General features: G+C 40.2%; 1 protein-coding gene and 1 long non-coding RNA gene across 3 annotated transcripts; one reads left to right on the top strand and one right to left on the bottom strand.

Annotated features, from left to right (window-relative positions):
* The first annotated feature begins 1,422 nt into the window (after positions 1-1,422).
* Positions 1,423-10,122, top strand: LOC116057956 (nucleolar protein 9). 2 transcript variants are annotated; one of them, XM_031310555.2, is made up of 12 exons: positions 1,423-1,446; positions 2,265-2,547; positions 4,158-4,394; positions 4,519-4,713; positions 5,438-5,545; positions 6,802-6,943; positions 7,038-7,230; positions 7,331-7,471; positions 7,661-7,780; positions 7,938-8,150; positions 9,731-9,836; positions 9,963-10,117. In XM_031310555.2, exons 2-12 carry the CDS (start codon positions 2,322-2,324, stop codon positions 10,115-10,117), a joined length of 1,836 nt encoding a protein of 611 aa, XP_031166415.1. In that variant the 5' UTR covers positions 1,423-1,446; positions 2,265-2,321. The 2 variants fall into 2 exon arrangements, with proteins under 2 accessions (XP_031166415.1, XP_031166416.1); XM_031310556.1 differs by lacking the exon at positions 1,423-1,446 and having other exon boundaries at positions 2,322-2,547; positions 9,963-10,122.
* Positions 9,479-20,163, bottom strand: LOC118495775. The gene is made up of 3 exons (XR_004898211.1): positions 19,982-20,163; positions 9,956-10,108; positions 9,479-9,775 (listed from the first exon to the last, which is right to left on the bottom strand). It is a non-coding gene; the product is annotated as an uncharacterized LOC118495775 (long non-coding RNA).
* Between the last annotated feature and the right edge of the window lie 239 nt (positions 20,164-20,402).

Below are 20,402 nucleotides of genomic sequence, written 5' to 3'. Positions count from 1 at the left end.
GTCACACAACTGTTTTAGGTTGGGTAGACTCTATCTCCCTTGATCCTGTTCGTTTGTTTGCTGCTTCCATGGCTGTACTAACGTTACAGCTGTAGCGCACTGGGTTTAAGTTTTTACAGGTATATCTGGCTACCCGGCCTGGCTGTCAAACTGGGCAGTTTATAACAACACACAGGCCAAAATACAAACAGACATTCCGTCACGGAAGGAAATCTCAAAAGGAGAAAATACTGGCAATTAGCATTGTTGTCAGAAAAGATAGTATTTCAACTTAGCATGTTTCCTTAATATCTGATGATGCATTGAGGTCATTTTTGGATTTATTACAGTAAATATATTACATATTGGACCTTTAAAGCAAGTATAACAGCAGAAATTACAACATATCAACTTGCCTCCCCTCTGATTCATTTAACAACACGCTCAAACATAGACTGTAGGCAGGGGTATGTCACTTTTAAGAGGAAGTAATGCTGTCATTATTGTCAGAAATGGGACAGTAGGACCATTATTTCGCAAGTCAAAAGCAAGTCCAAAGGTCATAACTTAAGATTTGGAAGATTTGGAATCTTGACCTAATTTTAGATCATTTTTAATGCGATAATGTAAATTAGCAACAGGGCAAGATAATGATATATCAAATAAAAATAAATTAAATTTAAAGTTTTTTTCAAAGTTTTTTTCACTAATTGAGATGCTTTGGTTTGTATACTACAAATTGAAAAATGGCTATTTTCTAAAGACATAGCTATACAGCAGTCACCCTACAAGGTCCTTCCTCTTTGTGCTTGGGGAAGGTATAAGGTATTTTGTGTCAAAAGTCTTCATAAAGTTACGAGTCACTGGTGTTAAAGTTATTTTTTTATTTTTATTGAGTTACATTGTGGTCACACCTCTGAACGTTCCCACCTACAGTGAGGCTTGGGATGAGCGCGGTCATCGAATACTTCTACCAGGAAAGTAACCATGCTGCCCTCTGGTGGTTACAACCAAAGCTGTGTGTACTTTATCATAGTACAATTATTAACATGTAGAAATCTGGTAGAAATCAGCATTTTGTGTTTCAGAGAATCTTGTCGTAGCATTGTTCCGGTCAATGGTTTTTTTCAGGTCAGGCTTTGTCAAACTGAGTTTGGTGCTATCAAGATACAAGATTACACTGGTACTTTATTGTCAAAGGGCATACGGTAATAATTATGTAAACTGTAAACATAGTAAGGGAATATTAAGGTAGTATTTGTTTATTTCTGAGAAATGGGGGGGGCATAAATAAATAAATGACGTGATTAAAAAAATTATTTAATAAATTTAAATTGTGCCAAAAAAAAAAAAAAAAAAAAAACAAGTTGTGGACCGCCCATTATTAAAACTTTAGTAGTAGGCGACGCCCCGCCCAATACAACGTCATCACTACGAGTCCACAACACAGGTCTTCACATCTCACACGTGAGTTGAACTACATTTTGTTGGCTTGCATGATTTCTGATCCATATTTTGCAAGAATTAAACTAAATGTCTCATTTAAATGTTCTTGAAGAATTTGGTAAAATATCCACTTGTTTCGAAAAAAAAATATCGAGCTAGTTTGTGCACATTTCTCATGCAGGGAGTTAGCATGGACGCCTTCTCAGCTGTGTTCGTCTTTTAGCCAAACTCATTTTTAAAGAATATGTCCATACGTGTCACTGCTTATCGGCAACCATATTGACCTCGTAAACATGACTTATGACACCGTCTGAATCATTTGTAGCCAAAGGTAAATTCGGCATGCATTGCTGTTACTTAAGTCCCTTGTTTACATATCATTTTAAACTTGGCCTCCCTAACATTGACCTCGATCACTAGTCTTACGTATCCACTAAAAAACATTGATGACAGATAGTGTTTCCTCTGTAATTTTTCAAAACTACATTGGCGGTCTTAATTAGTGTAACATTAGTTTAATTTCTAATTGATTTCATATTAAGTTTTGGCCCATTTTTATTATCAGATCAGACTAGCCTGTAATAACGAATAATTTAAAAAATAATTTAGTATCGCTAGTAGTATTATAGGTAAACACTACTCAGCGTAGCTATCACATTGGTAATACTATTGCATAAAGCACTTGTATTTGCATTAAAGCCCAACACGTTAGTAACATTAGTGTACAGTATAAACCAATGTTAATAAAGCCATGCTGTTTGATGAATCAGGAGAATGTGGACTTAACCATCACACTCCGATTACTTCATGTTTTCCCCCTCATCTGTTCCCTGTTCCAGCCAGAAGATCAAACCCAGACTTTCTACTTGTAACCTGCATGCTGTAAGGTCCAAGCTATGCTGACGAAAACAGAGGAAAGGAAGCCACAGAAAGGGGAAGGAAAGAAGAGGAGACATCCTGGTGAAGATGGAGAAGGCGGAGAAAGCAAGAGGAGGGGAGGTGAAGAAGGAAAAGGGGGTCAGGGAGACGGTGGCAGGAAGCGTCTGGACGCCCTGAGTGTGGGCTATTTCCGCCGAGTTGGGGAAAGACTCAGTGAAGGCTTTGAAGATAATGAGGAGAGAGGTGAGACGGATTCTTTTTCTGGACATTTGAGCAAGCGATGACTGGAAGTTGATTCAAGTTGGGTATGTGCAGCGGAAAAGCACATTACACTAAAAATGGTCAGATCTATAATATAGGGCTGCCAATATAAATAAATCTTTGGGATATTGGTTGGGAAAAACAAGCAATTTGAAATTGTCACCTTTAGCTCTTGTGATGGACAGTTTTCACTCTTTTCTGACATTTTATAACAAAAATGAATAGATAAATTGATTGAAATCATTGACAGATTAATCAAACATGAAAACAATCTTTGGTTGCAGCCCTACTCACATTCAGTCCAAGATATTCTAAGAGAAACCAGACTTTGTAGAGTTATTTCACCAGGACTCATTCATATGAGAAAAAAATCTTACATCAATTCTGAAGTCGTCAAGCAATACATATCAATACATTATCCAGCCCTGCTGTGCAAGAATTGCATGATGTCGCTTTGCCTTCTTACCCTTCTTACTAGTAGGCCTGCAAGATTAATCGTTATAAAATCGCGATCTTGATTCACCCTGCTCACGATTACATTTTTAAATAACTTCGATTTCTTTGGGGGGGATTTAAAAAAAAAAATTATTTTTATTTTTTATTTTTTTCATGACTTTGATTCTCATTTCATTTATGAGCCGACTTCATCACAAACGCTACTACTTTCTTCTGTGAGTTTTAAACATGGACTGTATAAAAAAGGTTTTAAAGCGCTCCAAGCACTGCAATGCTCTCCCTTCTCTTCATTGAAGCCTCTATGTTTACAGGCTTGTGGTGATGCCCAATGTGCTATAAGTGCCATAAAAAAATCTATGTTTGGTACTGCCAATTTGTTTTGTTTTGTCATGGTTCATGTGTGCAATAAACATTACACTTAGTGAGAAAAAAATCGTGGCAGAAAATCGTGATATCAATTCTAAGCTAAAAAATCGTGATTCATATTTCTCCCTGAATCGTGCAGGCCTACATACTAGGGCATCAAATGTTTGGTCACATTCATAATCTCTTTACCTAATCTTTACTCAGAGATCCTCTGTCCCCCTGCCAGTTTTAGACCGTATTTTACTTTTTGTACAGCTGCTTGTGTTTTAACTTTTACAGAAACTTTGCCTCTGTTGTTGAAAGAACAAGAACAGGTTCACATTTAACTAAATTATCAAAAACAATAAAACCTGTAATAGAGTAAAATTTGCCTCTAAAGGCAGGGGGGAGAAATCTGAAGAGCTGCATGTATACATAGCTTTCAGTAACCAAATTATTACATTGCATAAATGCGTTTTCCAGTTACCCACGTAACCTGGTTTCAATGAGTAACCTGGTTACTTAAGTACATGTAAACACACTGTTAGATAGCAGAGATAGTGATAGAAGAGGGACATCCGGCACCATCAGGCTTTATCCTAGCAATGTACATTTGTTGAGCCAGACTACCTGAAATATAACAAGCAGGTTAGGTTTTAGTTGACTCCGCCACCGCCAGAATTTCTCGTCTGACGTTTCTAATGACCTAATATTTGTCGTTAAATATCAGATGCGCCATCACTGCCTGTGTATAATTTCTCTTAACTCTTGTCTCTTTGTTTCTTCTGTAGAGATGTTTGTGGAAAATGTCCTGACAGAAGTGAAAGGTAAAGCGATGGTGGTGTCGATGGACCAGACGGGAAGCATTACCCTGCAGCGGCTGCTCCCACTGTGCAGTCCTGACCAGGTGGCCACGGTGCTGGCTGAACTGGGTGGAGAATTAGGGTCAGAGTTTAAAGCGGTTTCTTGTGATCGGTGCGGCGGCCACGTAGTGGAGAGTGCAGTCAGACAGATATCCATGTGGATAGGTAAGATTACATGTGTCATGACTGAGTGTTAGACTGCTCATCATCACTGTATGAAACGCTTTGCAGTAAATAGGTAAATAACAACTCGGCTTTGTTTGTCTCGTTTGTATCCATTCATCTTTAGAGTCGTCTGCTACCACAGAAGAAGAAGAAGAGGAGAGTTGTGGAGCGTTGGAGGCCCAGGTGTTGTCTTTAAGTAAGGCGGTGAGAGACAACAGCGAAGAGTTCATCAAACATGTCCATGGCTCACACGTGGTCCGCACACTTTTACATGTGCTGGCAGGCTGTCTCGGACCAGCCCGCACCGAGTCTCGTCCAGGTACGCACACACACAAATTCATTGCTTGGCCTAACACGGGTTTTCAAAGTCTGACTCTGTGGGCCCCCTATCAGACAAATTTCAGTGCCTCCAAACTCCCCCTGTTTAAAAAACGTTAAACATAACGATTATCAGGCAAGTTCTGGAGGTGCAAAGAGTCGTCTTTTTTCTATGATTTCTACGTGGATTTGTGGACGTTTATTCGAGATGAAAACCTTATATAATGTTATCCTCGGCAAGTGCAAGTCACACCGAATGAAAGTCTCTGTAACATGTCTGTGTTCAGTTGTTGGATAACTTAGTTAATTTTAGAAACAGCATTCACCTGTCCCTTTCACCTCACGCAGTGTCTCCGCCTCATGTCTCTCCCTCCACATCTCGCTCACAGAGTCTGAAAACCCCTGGCTTAACAAAGCTGTTGTTGGTGAATGTCTGTGGCCCTGTGTGCCCAGTGTCCGACAGTGCAACATTGACTCTAGAAAGTGCTGTCTAAGTGGCTTTTCACCCTAGAAAACAAGTGTAAAAGTGTAAAATAATTTCATCCATTTGGTGTGGTAGTCACCTCAGTCTCTGCTTTTTTTTCCAACAAGACACACAGGAAGAAAATAAAGCTTTTGATCTGTTGGCTAGTTCTTTGAGAGGCTGGCCCAGTGTGTCAGACCTCTACACAGAGGCTTGTCTCTTTCAGCTTGCGTTCATGTCGTCTTTGTTATTTTTTCCCCAGGTGCAAAAGAACGCAACGTTGTTCCTCAGCTGACAGACTTTGAGATTCCCACTGCATTTTGGTACGAGCTGAAAAGCCTTACAGAGACCTTGATGGACAACGTGAATCGTGAGTCATTGTTCGTCAAACCCAAGCACGTTTCCTCATCGTAGCCAGAACAAAGAAGACTTTGTATTGTGGTTAACTTTATCACAGAGGGGAAAATCACGGTATTGCAAAGCAAAAGGTGCTGTCTGTATCTATTTCTCTTAACTTAAATGTTTTCACATCTGTTTCCATTTCTATTTTAGTTTCCATTTTTTTCCATATTTATTTCAATAATCATTACTATTCATTTTTAACATTTAACAACGTTAAGTTGTAGCTATAGTTGGAAAAGAAGAGAAGAATGTGTGCACTTGTATGTTGATTGACTTGTTGTTGAATAGTGGTTGAAGTATGATTGCCCCACAGTCAGTATTTCAAATAATTTGGCAGACATCCCCAGTTCAGCAAGCACTGTCAGCAGCGCAGCCTCCCTCTTCTACTATGCTGACGGCTTTTAGCAGAGCTCTCCTGCACAGGAACAAAAGGAAACTCACAACTTTTTAACGCACAAAACAGAACACAGTGTCTGGGTAAGTGGAAAGAGAGACCACATGTCTAAGATGCAGCTCATCCAATCTGCCTCAGAGGTGATGAAGGCTGGAACTATTAAATATAAGCATCATGAAGTCAATTCTTTTAAAATGAAACGCAAATGTATTGTGGCATGGGAGTACAATAGTGTTTTCTGCTTTTACTTAGTATTTATCAGAAAGAAAATAGCATTCTGTTCATGTCTAATATGATGTGTATTTGATCAGTTTTGAAATCCTGCAAAAATGTTGATCCAATTGCAACATTTAATTAAACAGTGCACATGAGCGCATATGCTCGCACACGGCATTCCTGCTGCAGATTTCACACTATTCCACTGATCTACAGTTGGTGTCGGTAACAAACAAAGACTTGTAGCAATGTGTCCCCAAAGGCAGTGACGAAGAAGACTGCAAGCTAGCAAACATTGATTTAAAAAATCTTGATACGGATCCCTCCCTAACACCCTAAATAACCCAAAACCTAGTTTGACATTTCTCTCCTGCAATTTCTTGATACTTATCTGTCACATATACACCCGTCCGTACCCATATATCAATAATATCAATAAGCTCTAAAAGGAAATGCATTTACTACGTTTATTAGACCTCAAGGATACACATGACCTGTTTTTGGTGAGAAACACTGAATGTAAATATAACTTTTGTTTGCCAGAGGGCACCTTTAAATTAGCAGAAGTGTCTAAGAATCATTGTCCTCTCCCGTTGTGTCCCTCTCCTTCCTAGTAAGTGTGATCGATGCTGTTGCAAGTGTCGTGTTCCAGACCATGTTGACTGTGTGTCACAGAAAGCGGCCGAAACTCTGCAAACAGCTCCTCAAACGCATCATGGAGTACCTGACAAGTCGCAACGCCGCTCCAGGAGTGAGGTCAGACACCGTTCCCCCATTTGTCCAGGAATGCGTCGCTGTGCCATGACATGTCATGTAACTGCTGACTTTGTTTCTGCGCTCCTATTTCTAGTCCACTTCTGGTCTTTCTCAAGGACAAGGCCTCCAGCCACCTCGTTGAGACGATCATACAGCTATCCCACAAGTCCCTTCTCCGGGACCTCTACAAGAACCACCTCAAGGGTCAGCTGGTTGACTTGGCCCTCCATTCCATCGCCAACTTCCCCATACAGAGGCTAACTGCAGCCTCGGCCAAATACAAACTGGTTGGTCATAATGTCTGCGTCACACGGTGCAGGATTAGAGTCGGGATTTTGTGATTGCAAGGATTACTCCCATTTTCTTTCTCGCTCTCTTTCTCCGTAGTTCCTGAAGTTGTTTGATGAGCTGATCCAAGGCGTGGAGGCCATCTTGGCTGCAGGTCACATGGGTGTGATCGTCCAACTGGCCGAGAGCTGTGCAGAAAGTGAAGAGAAACAGGAGGAGATGATGCAGTGCCTCCTCCGTGTAAGCGTCAAAGGGTGTTTGTAATTGAGATGTAACGGTCCACATGGGTCTTAAATCAATACAACCATACCCTTGTTTTTATTTATTTCTCCCTCTTTTATGACTGAAATCAAAAGTGCATAACACCATAAAACTACTTATTGTTTGATTTGTGGGTGATGAAAACCATGTCGATATGTTGCCTCCCAGGCGTTCCACTGTGCCGAGCCCGGCTCTCGACACGTCAGCTGCCTCCCTCTCTTCATGTCCCTGATCACCTATGAGGTGTATTACCACTCTGACACAGCAGAGGGCAACATACAGACAGAGGTAAACAACTGAGGGGAGTCTAATCGAATCATGTAGGGCCTTGGACATCTTGACATTTCAGATGAATAATTAGTGCAAAGCTGCACGACAAATGAATGCACCGTGCAGCACATTGATGTTGAGGTGCAGTTCTCTGTGTGTTCTTGATCGTTTCCAGGTCCCCCTGTCGTCCATCTGTTACCACGGCTCCCGGCTGGTCCAGGCACTGGCCAAGTTCAAGGAGCGCTCACTCCTCCTCAGCAGCCTGCGCACTCTGAGCCCCGCTGACCTCCTGACACTGGCTTCTGACCCGTCGGGAAGCCACGTCCTCCAGGCCCTCATCACCACATCCAGTGACAAGGGCAGAGGCAAGATCCTCAAGCGACTGGAGGTACGACTACAGGGGCATTCTATAAGAATATTGTAGAATAGGAAGCTGTTACAACATGAGAATTATTTCTTTTAGCTATTCACAGTTCCTGTTTGCAGTTGTAGAATACTATTACTTACATTTAGCCTGATGAAGCTTGTTCTTGGTTTTTAAATTGGATTTGTTGACAATAACAAAAATATAGAATATCAACAGCCCTATCCATTAAGATGTGGTAGGCCATGCTGTTGTTGAATTTCACAATAACTGTTGCTGTCCACTGTCAAGAGACAGATTACAGCTCTATTTCAAATGCTGCTGCTGCTACTTATAACTGTTTTAAATATGCCTCCAGTCTCTACGTAGACTCCACCCTCTGGAGGAGACCGTGAAATGAAATGTAAGATCATAGAGAACCAAAGTGAAGACGGAACTTCCCGGTTGCTGTTGTCTTAGGCTACATTAACATGGCAACTACCAGCAACGGGCGGAGTATACATGCTGCCTCCTGTTCACCCCGGCACACGCATGCCCAGTATACGAGAATGTTGATGAGATATGCGGTTTGGGCGAGTTAGTTTAAACAGAGATTAGTTGTTCTACTGGGGCTAAAAACACTTGTGCGCACGGAGCTTTTGGCTCAAAACTCTGCTTAAAAACCAAAACGTAGCAATGTAAATGTATCCTTAGAATGTGGAAAGTAAACCCCAGGGAAATACTAAATATTTCAGAAAGACTGATGAAAGAAACACTGAATGAGTAATAGCATTGAGTTACAGAAGCTTGTGGAACAGAGGCTAGCCCAGACGTGACATCATGACTTTAGCTCTCTATAATAATTGGATGTCTTTTGTTAAGTAGTCATTGTGGCTACAGTAGCCACTGTTGGAGCACTGTAACGGAATACAACAGGCCTTTACCTCCAAGACATCTTTGTGGTTGTTTCCGTTTGTTCTTCCTAACTGTATTCAGACTGACATTCTGACTAAACACATAGCTGCTGTTTAGATGGAACCCAAGACCTTTTGAGTACTACTTTATCCTACAACTAACCATTATTCCCTGGAAAATATTTGGCATTTGACAACAGATGTGGTTATCCATCTGTGCCGCCCAGGGTGATTAATATCTCAGAGTGACCGTCAAACAGTACACAATGAACACTCACACATAAATCCCAGTGGAAGTAGAGGGACAACAATGCATCAAATATATCAGGTATATCAAAAAACTCAACTATATGAAAAATAAATTGTGAGTTGTAAGTCACATGAAAACATTGAAATATTGCACACTAATAATAAATTTAATTTGTATAGCGCTTTTCAAGGACTCAGAGTCGCTTGAAAAAGTATTAAAAGCATACAGTATTTCACCAGAAAATCTCCACTCATCTAAACATGTTTCCATTAACATACACCAGAATAGATGTTTGGTACCAAAAAAAAAAAACTAGAAACTACCGGCATATGAATACGTTTTTATTTCATATTCTTATTTCTGACCTGAAGAAATTAACATTTCTGTTTGAAGTGAAACATTATTGACTACACAGGGACATTATCTAATCACTCTCCATGTTGACTATTTTGTCCTCCCAGGGCCAGTATGTTCTAATGGCCTGCTCCAGGTTGGGTAGTCGGGTGCTGGAAGCCGTATGGAACAGTGCTACAGTCAGTCACAGGCAAAGCATCGCACAGGAACTAGGTAATACAAACCATTGCCCAAATCCTGACTCTAAGGGGTAGCTTGATTGTTTTAATTTTGGTTTTACTTTTGGTTTTACATTTTGTCTGTCAATGACTTCCTTTCCTATCTCCCCTTACCTTCCAGTGCTGAGTGAAAGCCAGCTGAGGTCGGATCAGTTTGCTCGCCATGTGTGGGCCAAATTTGGCCTCTCCCACTTCATCCACAGAAGAGCTCACTGGCAGGAAATACAGACGGGCGAGTCCAAGAAGCGGAAGCTGTTCAGTGACATCCTTGAGTAAAAAAATACATATTTATATAATGGGTTAGTGTATTTTGCTATGAAATTGGATAAAATAAAACGAAGACCATATTCTGTATGTGTGTGCTAATTTTTACCTCAAAAAAAAAAAAAAACATGGATCCTCATTAGCACTGGTCAGAGTGAAATACAGTGGAAATATCATTTTACCTTTTTAAATAATCTGAAAATAATTTTAACAGTTTCTGTTCAGGTGCTTGTGGATGCTTTATTTTCTACGTAAGTTTCCTGACGTGACTGCATGCCTTGACCTCAGCTAAAAGAGGAGCTGCTAAACAAAACTGGCCATAGCAATAAAATAATTACATCATTCTGTGTAAAATCAGCTGATGAGTTTTTTTTGTTCAAACTATATGCTGTTTGACACCAAAAAAAAAATATTTTTGGTTAATTTTGAGAATTGCATAGTTTTTTGCTCCTGGGAACTTTGTCATTTTCTAGATGCGAGTGGATCCTAATGGCGTTAAATAGTTCTATACACACATTTCATTTGTACTATTTGATGTAAAGAGCAGCATATCCACTAGGGGGTCCTAGTGTAATGTTTATGAGTAGAGCAACAAGCTCTCATGTTAAAGACGAAAGACACACAGACTCTGATACAAAGATAAAAACAAGGTTTTTTTGCCATTGGTATTGCTGAATAACAATGACAATAACAAAGCTAATGCAGTATTCATGTATTGCATACATGTTAAATATGTAAAAGCGGTCAGACATTTGGGGGAAAAAATGTCGGTATGACGTAGATCTGAAAATGATCAGAAAATCTTTGAAGCTATAATAGACTTCTGTTCCCCTGAATGTTTTGCTTCCTCATAATTCCATAATGGAAACAAACAAATTCAGGATGTTAGAAATTGCTCTGTCCCTACCCAGCGAGCTCCTTTTGTCGCAGGCCTGTGGGACAAAGCATTAGCTTAGTCACAGAGGGAAACATTGATTATGTATTGATTTGAAAAAGGAAGGCCTTTATCTTGGCAGATGCTTTTCAGTAAAGAAGCACATGGCCAGGAAGCCATGCTGCAAGACAGCACGTCATCAGTGTGGGTACAACAACAAAGGCCACCATACCCCAAATACACTGTAATTAATTAACAGTTTGAGTTGCCCACACAGACAGCATGCAGTGTTCTATACTGGACATACTGTACCGACTCCCTGTCAGGTGTAGACCACCTTATATAAAACCCCCTGTGGTCCAATTTCTTTTTACATTCTTTTTTAACACACTTTAACAAATTCATTCCGTTTCAATCCCAAGATCTTAAAGCAAAATAGAAGCCATTGTAATTCAATCCAACACAGTCCTGTAATGAATTCTACCTTTTTAAAAATGTTGATACTGTGCTGAATCAACTGCATGGTCATTTTAAGGCTCTAGGTATTGTTGCTCTATTATATTGTATTTTATTGTAGGATGTTTCTAATATTCTTTGCCCTTTCACATTATGTGAATTAAGTGGAACAATATTAACATCTTTCAATATATTACAGTGCGATACATTAACACCAAGGTACCGTCTCGAAACAGAATGGAATTAAGAATCTGCATCTAAACACATTAAAAGGTTCCATATTGTAAACAGTGAAATTCCCATGTCTTTTTTGTATAATGCTGGTCAAGATGCCAATTAAATACTGTGAAAGTATCCAATCCAAAGAGAAATGCACACAGCCCTTATTCAGAAACTGTGCCTTTAAAAAAAGCAGTCAGGACTTCCGTACGGTTGTGATGTCACAACTATACTATATATTTTAAGTGCCACTACAGTGCCGTTACTCATTCCCAACTGTGATGACTATACAAAGACACCAAGACCAGAGATGCTGAAGACCAGGATAGGGTCGATTTCAATGTGAATTGCATACAACCTGGGCTATCAGCCGGGGCAGTTCGAATTATGTGATTGGTTGGAAATGAGTGGGGCAGTCGTCACAGGTCGCCGAAAAAAAAACACATACATTTTGTCACTGTGCTTTACGCTGGGTTTTCACCAGACTGTATAAAACTAGGATTTTCACAGGCAGCTTCAACAACAGCAGAGCGGAGCAGTTCAATTAATTTCCCAACAGTCCGCTGAAAGGGAGTGCTGTGATGTTCACTAGTCTGCCTTTTGCAGAGCCGTAGCGGAGTTTTACAGGCAAAACTGCCTGTAAAAACCCAGCTTTAATTCAATTTTATTTATAGTATCAAATCATAACTACAGTTATCTCAAGACACTTTACAGATAGAGTAAGTCTAGACCACACACACACTATAATTTACAAAAGACCCAATAATTCCCCAAGAGCAAGCATTTAGTGCAACATTGGCAAGGAAAAACTTCCTTTTAGGCAGAAACCTCGAGCGGTGAGGAAAAAACTTCCCATTAGGCAGAAACCTCAGACAGACCGAGACTCTTGGTGGGCAGTTGTCTGCCGGTGGCAGTTGGGGGTACGATGAACAGTGGCAATTATAGTCACAAAGATAATGGAACTATGATTAGAAATAGTAGTTGTAGTTCATGGCGTAGTAGGGCACTGCAGGACATAGCAGGACGTAGCAGGGCACTGCAGGGCGTAGCATAGCGCCAAGCAGGATCACGGCGGTGCCACCCTAATCCAAGGTAAACTGCGTTAGAACATAAATGTATTACAAGTTTTGTTTAATTCTCTCAGCACCGCTTACTTGTGCAAAAGAGCGTGAATAAGCGTGGCGGTGCCGAGAGAATTAAACAAAACTTATTTTTACTGATCAGGGTTCAACCCTCCTTTTGGAAATTCAAACCAAGCCAGTCAACACAGATCACCTGGGTCAACCCGGGGGCAAATCATAACAATTATCTTAAGTGCTAGAAATGGCCAGGGCTTTACACGTCATATTCAGTGAGCAGCTTGTCACATACTCGAGTCCAGCTGCATACCACAAGAACTTCTGTTATGTAGCTACTAGAATTTGTCATTGTACAGTAGGGAGAGAGAAATGAAGCTTATTTGGTTTGTTTCGCAGTGATTAAGCTCTAAAGCACAAATAACCACCAAACTCTGATTTTGTGCAGACTGATTTCTTCTCCTCTGCATATTTATTGCAGCAGCTGGAAAAGGAAGCAGGTTACTCTAGTATCGATTTTTGACTATTTTAGGACAAGGGGAGAACATTTCTTTGTTTGATTTTATCGAAAGTAAAGTTGGGCTTTCCTGTTGGCTTCACTACTCAATTACTCAAAAAGGACAGAGATAAAAAGCAAGAGATTTTCTCTTCCCAGCAGCCGCACTGAACTGCAGTCTGTTTGCTCCTGGGTTGACCCAGGTGATCTGTGTTGACTGAATTTCCAAAAGGGGGGTTGAACTGTGATCAGACAACCCTAGCCCAACCCTGGTAGGTAGTGGGAAAGAGGTATAATAGACTGATGTGAACAAAAATCTTTGTAATTGGTCCAGTATTGAGCGAGAACGCTCCGCGAACTGGGCTGCAATGAAACCCAATAAGGCAATTGTGCACCCTTGATTTTTGTCCACTAAAAGTGATTGTTTTTGCTACCGACAGGCTCAGATTGTTATTAAAAGTGTCTAACATTATCGATCTCACGAGGTATGGATATGGTGATTTAATGCAGGACGTATCATGAATTCCTGTTGCTCACTACGAGTTTGTGATTAATTAACACTTAATGGATCATCAATTAATGAGTGTTATTAACTCATAGTTACTCTCTGACTGTGCTCATTAACTTTGACTCTAAGTCACAATTTGCACTATTGCATGCCAAGCTTTGATCAGTTGAGTTTTAATGGCGGCCTCACATCAGGTGATAGCTAGTCTATATCCACGATGTTCCACTTCCGGGATTGGTCCGTTGCCGCCGGAAATTCTGCCACATGTCACTCTTTACAGCCGGATGTTACCTTCCGCTTTCTTTGTGTTGGAATTTTAAACTCCGGTCGATTTATGAGGACTATGGTTAACTGCTCCTCAGATCTCTGCAGGGCAAATCCAGACAGCTAGTTAGACTATCTGTCCAATCTGAGTTTTCTGTTGCACGACTAAAACAACCTTTGAACGTACACGTGTTCCACCAAAACAAGTTCCTTCCAGACGCTATTTTGCAAAAGGCACTTGGGGCTTCGTCTGGCGCTTAGCACGATTGTCATTGGTTTAAAGAAATGCCAATAAACCAGAGCACGTTTTTCTCCTATCCTGGAATACTCTGTGGACTAGCCAGACTCTCCTCCGCAGCGCTGTGGAGGAAGGTCTGGCAATGCGAGACTATGGGATAGCAGCACCGTCCCATGATGTTGCTTGGTAGCAGGACCAACCCCTGACAGTCTTTTCTCAAACCAATCCGGGTCTTACACCGAACTACTTGATTTAAAATGTGTGGTTGTGCAGGTGACAGAAAAAGCTCATATTTAAATATCTTGATGCTTTCACATCTCAGTAGCCTACATTTAGCTTGTAATTAAATCTCTGTCGGTTGTAGGCTAGGACCCAAGTGCAGAAAAAGGCGAGGAGTGTCCAGCAGTTTGAAATAATAATTTAATGAAAACACAAGGAGACTTACAAACTTGTAAGCAGGGCAGGTGAGTAAATCCAGAGACACGGAAGGAACGGGTAAAAATCCAGGAGCACAAAAACACACATGACGGGACTCTTCACAAAAGACAGACAACGAATGACACAAACGACAATCCACCAACAACAGACACAGAAAACACAGGGACTAAATACACAAGTAAACGAGGGATAACAAGGGGCAGGTGACGCAAGGGCTAGTGAACAGGTGAAAGATATCAGACAATCACAAAGGCGGGAAAACCAAAAGACAGGAAGTAAAACGAGACAACACATAAGGGAACAGAGAGACTTCAAAATAAAACAGGCGTGACACTGTGGTTTGGAGTTTTGTTTTACTAGTTTTTTTTCATACTTTTATTTTGATTTTACTAAACCCATGACCTTTCCTGTATGCAACATATTCAGGACAAACTTTACATTTTTATCCACTCTACTAACACTCTACCAATAGAAAAAATCAACAGTATGATATTAATTTCCAACAAACATTTTTGCATTGGGTAAAACATCAAACCGCTAGAGACCAATGATTGGGTATACTTTTGTGTTATTTAAATGATTGTAAATGCAGGTGTTAGAGATGAAAACATTCTTTTTTTAGGACATGAGGAAGGGGTATAATTTGGCAAAAAACAAACTTAGTAATAGTTCTGTAACTTAATAAGCTATTAGCGACCAAGGACCCACTACGTAATCTGCATGTGCTACAGTATGTTCCTAGCTAAAAAACAAAAGAGTTTGAGAAAGCCTGAGAATTTTTTCAGAGGAAGCAGAGATACAATACAGAAGGTCTGTGTGATCATTATTGTGATACCTCTGATTTAAAGAAAAGAGTTAGATGAGATTGATTCTTGCGTTGGTATCATAGACTGTATATTAATGGACAGCGCATGTGTGACGTCACTCATTGGTTTGTGGAGATCTGCTATCAAATGACAGAAACATTCAGCTTCAGAAAGCTTCAGAAACATTAAAAAGTTACATATAGTCACTTTACGTACATTACATAATTACATTACATTAAGTAACTTAAGTTTAGGTAAGTAACTGTTGACTTTTGGTTTGACACGGGACACAAACAGTTGTCTCTTGGGTGAAAGTCCTGTGTTTGTTTGGCCATGTATCCACCCCGACCTTCTCCCTATACAGACTTTGATTAGAAAAGTATAGTGATACGTCAAAAATGTATGACGTAAGTGTTTGCAACTAAGGTGCAGTCATGTTTCTTTTTCCAGTTGTTCAGACGTTAAGACACTAGTTTTACTTGATGCATTGCACTGTGTCCAACACATTCCTCATTACATCCATGTGAGCTAATGTCAAAATCAATACTAATCTTGTGATGGCATCTAGTTATAGTTTTATTTTGCAGAACACATGGTTTCCACTCACCTTTTGGCCTGCTATTAATCCACATTACTGGAGACGTGAGCATTGCATGAGGCATTCAGCCCATACTGAGGTCGATTTGTGCCTTCGTCTTCAACCTGCTATTAGAACCACTTGGCCTTATCTTTTACTCTGGGCTTCTTGCTTTGACCAAAACTGTTTTAATTACAGTACATGTGCTGTATTCTGAGCGTTGTATTCAAGTGATACTGGTCTAGCTCATTCTCGCTCCCTTTTGTTGTTTGGTTATTATAGGTCTGTGCATGTATAATCAGCTCTGTGCACTCGGGAGACAAAGCAGAGGAACAATGACCTTTGGGGTACAATGAGCCATTGCTTCTTAAAAAAACTAATCACATGGATTCCCCGGGAATTCAGCAATGCGTCCTCTAATGCCACTCAATGTCTGGCCATCACTGTAGCCTCCACATGCCCCAGTCTATCCCCAGATACACTACACAGACCACTTCCAATATTACCTCCTAACTGACATGCCTACACCCACGCCTCAGGAAAATATGCATCTCATTATTTGCGCACAGTGCTCGCTGAAAATAGTCTTCATTCGGTGCAAAGTGAGCAGTAAGTTCGACAGGCTTTCACTGGCACACAGTAGGTGGTTTTTCGTCTTTTAAGCTCCCTCTGTCTTCCCTGCTCTCGAGAAGTATTCTTTTGCCCGTGAATGCCCACAGAATGAGTCAGCGCCAGAAAGAAAAACAGAGAGAGGGAGGATTTCTGTCACGATTTGAGAGACTGATAGGGTGTCACAAAAATACATTGTATCATATTGTCCTCGTTTCCCTCTCTATTTCTTGCGGGCGTCCGTGCAGCTGTCAAATGTATGCTATTATCTGACAGTTATTTGACCTGTTTAAGGCTGATAAAAGCCATTACATGTCATTTTCTGGTCTGCGAGACATATTGTATAAAACCCTGGCTGTCTCTGTTTGAAGAGTTCGCCTTTTTAATTGTGTTTATCGCCATCTGTCTCATTCACCTGCTGGGGGAAAAAGTAAAAAATAAAAGAAATAAAAAAACTCTTCTTTCTGAAAATCAACATAAATATATAGGACATTTGAGATGCCAAAGGACTCTAGGACTCATCGTCTCCTTGACAACAGTCTCCAAGCAACCATTACTCCTCAAAGGATTTCTCCAACCCCATCTCTCTCTCTCTCTGACTCTTTCTCCTCAACCCCTCTGTCTCTATGCCAGTTAGCCTTCCTCTCAAGAGTCGTCCCATTTACCTACTTCAGATTATACTTACTGTACCAGCATCAATTGGCTGCAGGGAACCATGTTCTTGCTTTTTAGTGTGAGGTGCTTCTCTACACCTGCTGAAACTATGATGGCTGACAGAGATGTTTTCATAGTTATTTGTGCCATTATTTTTTGGAGACTCCTGCCAGTGCTAAAGGAATAGGATAATCAAGTATTGGTGCACTTAGCCTACCTGTTTAGTAGTGAGAAATCAAACCCCAAATCCTAGTAGGTCATTAGCTGCGGTACTCAATGCTAACATATATTATTACACACCATGTTAACCTATGGTGGACAACTATTGTTTTTATGGCTGTCGATCCAGAAATTATCTATGTAACTAACTTTGTTTTTGAAACATGTATTTCTCTTCATTACATTTTTTATGAAACGTTTGCACACTAACACTTAAAGCTATAGTGCGTAGTTTCTGTCTCCCCCATGACGAATTCTAAAGTAATGACAACAACACTGTTGGCATGTCAACATGATACAAGCCTTCCGTGATCGCGCATGCGCCCCCACCCCTCCTCCACGCAGTTGCTAGTAGCCAAGTAGGACACGAAGGATGAAAAAAACATGATGGAAGAGGTCATTATCTTCACTCGAGCTTCTGCGTGGGAAAGTCGCCGGACAACACAATCTTCTGAACATAGCCATACTGAGATATACAAAGAGAGTTGTGTGGAGACGATAGTCTTAATTAGCTTTGTAGCAACTAATTTGGCAATGGCTTGAATGCAACGGATGTTAATTAATATCAAAAAGTTGCGCACTAAAAGCTTTAAAATGTATTTCTGATTTTGTATGTCTACATTTGTGTATGCCCTTTGGTTGTGTTTTTTATGTAAGCTGTTACAGGTTTCTACCACACCCTCACATGTTTTTGTATTTCTTCAATGTAATTTGTAGTTTATGTTCTGTGAAACGAATAAACTAACCTATACTATGCCAGGTAACCAGCCACTGCTTAATTATTTGTTAGCTGTAGACAATCTCCTGTGTCTCCTATTGTAAAGTAACTAAAGCTGTCAGATTAATAGTAGAGTAAAAACAATATTTCTCTCTGAAATGTAGTGGAGTAGAAGTAGAAAGTGGCATGAAAAAAACGACTCAAGTAGTTAGTGCTGAAAACGTAGTGCTGGCTCTGTTGTGGGCGTTGAACTGGAGTCCATCACTTCAATGTCAGATAAAAGGACCCTGAACAAACTGCTCAACATTTTGGACAATGACTGTCATCCACTCCACTGCACTTTCACAAAGCAGAAGAGCATGATCAGCTCAAGACTACGCACACTGCCATGCACAACTGACAGACTGAGAAAGTCATTTGTCCCCAGGGCCATACAACTCTACAATGTTTCACAAAATGGAAGAGGAGAGAGGGACTTCTCTGCATAATCTGTCTGCCTCTCCTCCCTCTCCACCACTTCCACTACCTCATACAACAACAGTTATGTACTGACTGTCCACTGGCCCACTGTTTACTGCTTACTGTTTATACTGTTACACTGTTTACTGGCTATATTAGCCCATATGCACAACCCCTCCCTCCCTCCCTCCTTCCCCCAGAATGGACTGAGGTCTAACTTAAAACTTGAACAATGGCTGTAACCCTATTACTTCAAAACTCTAGCATTGACTGTTGACTTGTGTCTATCCTACTGTCTACTTTATTCCCTTATAATGCCCATATTTAAGGCTTAATGCTTATAATGCACATATTTAATGCTGTCTTTTTTAAACTTTATCCTTGCACTGCTATAGTTTTTATATTCCCATGTTTACATTATTATTATTACCAGAACACGTTAGCCTGGGAAAACCCTGACGAACTTCTGGCAAATTTGAGATTTGCTCTACAAGTCACTCTCAGTTACAACTGAGAAGGGTCTGATGTCAACCAGGCATGATCCGTCAAAGCCAAAACCACCGTTCATGCAAAACGTCATCATCAGAACAGCTTTTAATCGGGGCTGGTATTGACAAAGACTGATAGAACGGATCTACAATTTAAGCTTAGACAGTAGTGATTATGCTCTAGACAGCTAAATGATAGCGTATTGCTAGTGTCATTCATTCATTCATAGCCCCTTTGTGACTAGTTCTATCTATTGCACCCACTTAATTAAATCAGTTGCTAGTAGGCTTTGACTTTTGATAGAATGCAACTACAAAATACTCAAGATAGTCCGCAGACTTGTGAGTAGAAAAAAAGTGTTTTGTTTTTAAACTAGACTGCAGGGAACTATGGCCATTTTATCAACAAGTATGAGGTAAAACTGCGCAAAAATATATAATAATATAATATTAATATAATATATAAGACTATACCTGCTTCCATTTAGCTTTAGAAAGTGCTCCAAGTTCTCTTTTGTTTGTTATTTGATGTATAGTTGCTAGATATATTATGTTATACGGTCAGTTCACCCATATTGCAAATAAACATATTTAGCCATGCAGATATGTTTGCTTATACTTGCTATACTTTTTACAATGGAGGTTAACAAAAGAAGGGTTTTTTCCATCATTGGTAGGCACAGCATTTGTGGTCGACGCTCTCGTATGCGACAACAAATTACACGTTTCATATTCATAATATCTCCAGATCAATAACTTGTAACCTTAGAGACTTACTTTTTTTATTAGAAGAGAAATGCGCCATTTCACCGAGGTCTTCCACGCAATTCCATGCAAACCTTTTAAAAGTTTCTTCATCCAGCCTGGAACTACAGTGTCTTTGTACAATAAATCCATAATGATGAATCCATAAATCACTTAACATATTCTTCGATGTCTCTGCATCGCTTCAAGCTAGTGTCATAGACAAGTGGGTAAGCCTCTCTCTACAACACGTACCTCCGATGGCGCCATTTTGATGCGGGTGAGTGAACAAGCACTCACCCGCCGTTAGCATTCCATTGACTGACATTCATTTGGACGTCACTTTGACAGCAAATAACTTTACATCTGAAGCGTTGAAAGACTGTATTTGTCCATTGTTTATTTCTAAAGAAACACAACAATGTATAAAAGGCTCCATTACCTTGTATCTCAC

This window comes from Sander lucioperca, chromosome 9 (genome assembly GCF_008315115.2).
Source record: "Sander lucioperca isolate FBNREF2018 chromosome 9, SLUC_FBN_1.2, whole genome shotgun sequence".
In the NCBI taxonomy this organism is placed as follows: domain Eukaryota; kingdom Metazoa; phylum Chordata; class Actinopteri; order Perciformes; family Percidae; genus Sander; species Sander lucioperca.
The sequence above is the reverse complement of the archived record's forward strand: the minus strand, read 5'-3'. Positions and strand labels throughout refer to the sequence as shown.

Coding starts and splice junctions, on each gene's coding strand:
- LOC116057956 (XM_031310556.1), top strand. CDS start 2,322: ATGCTGACGAAAACAGAGGAAAGGAAGCCACAGAAAGGGGAAGGAAAG. Junction 4,714..5,437: donor CCGCACCGAGTCTCGTCCAG/GTACGCACACAC, acceptor TTTTTTCCCCAG/GTGCAAAAGAACGCAACGTT. Junction 7,472..7,660: donor TGATGCAGTGCCTCCTCCGT/GTAAGCGTCAAA, acceptor GTTGCCTCCCAG/GCGTTCCACTGTGCCGAGCC.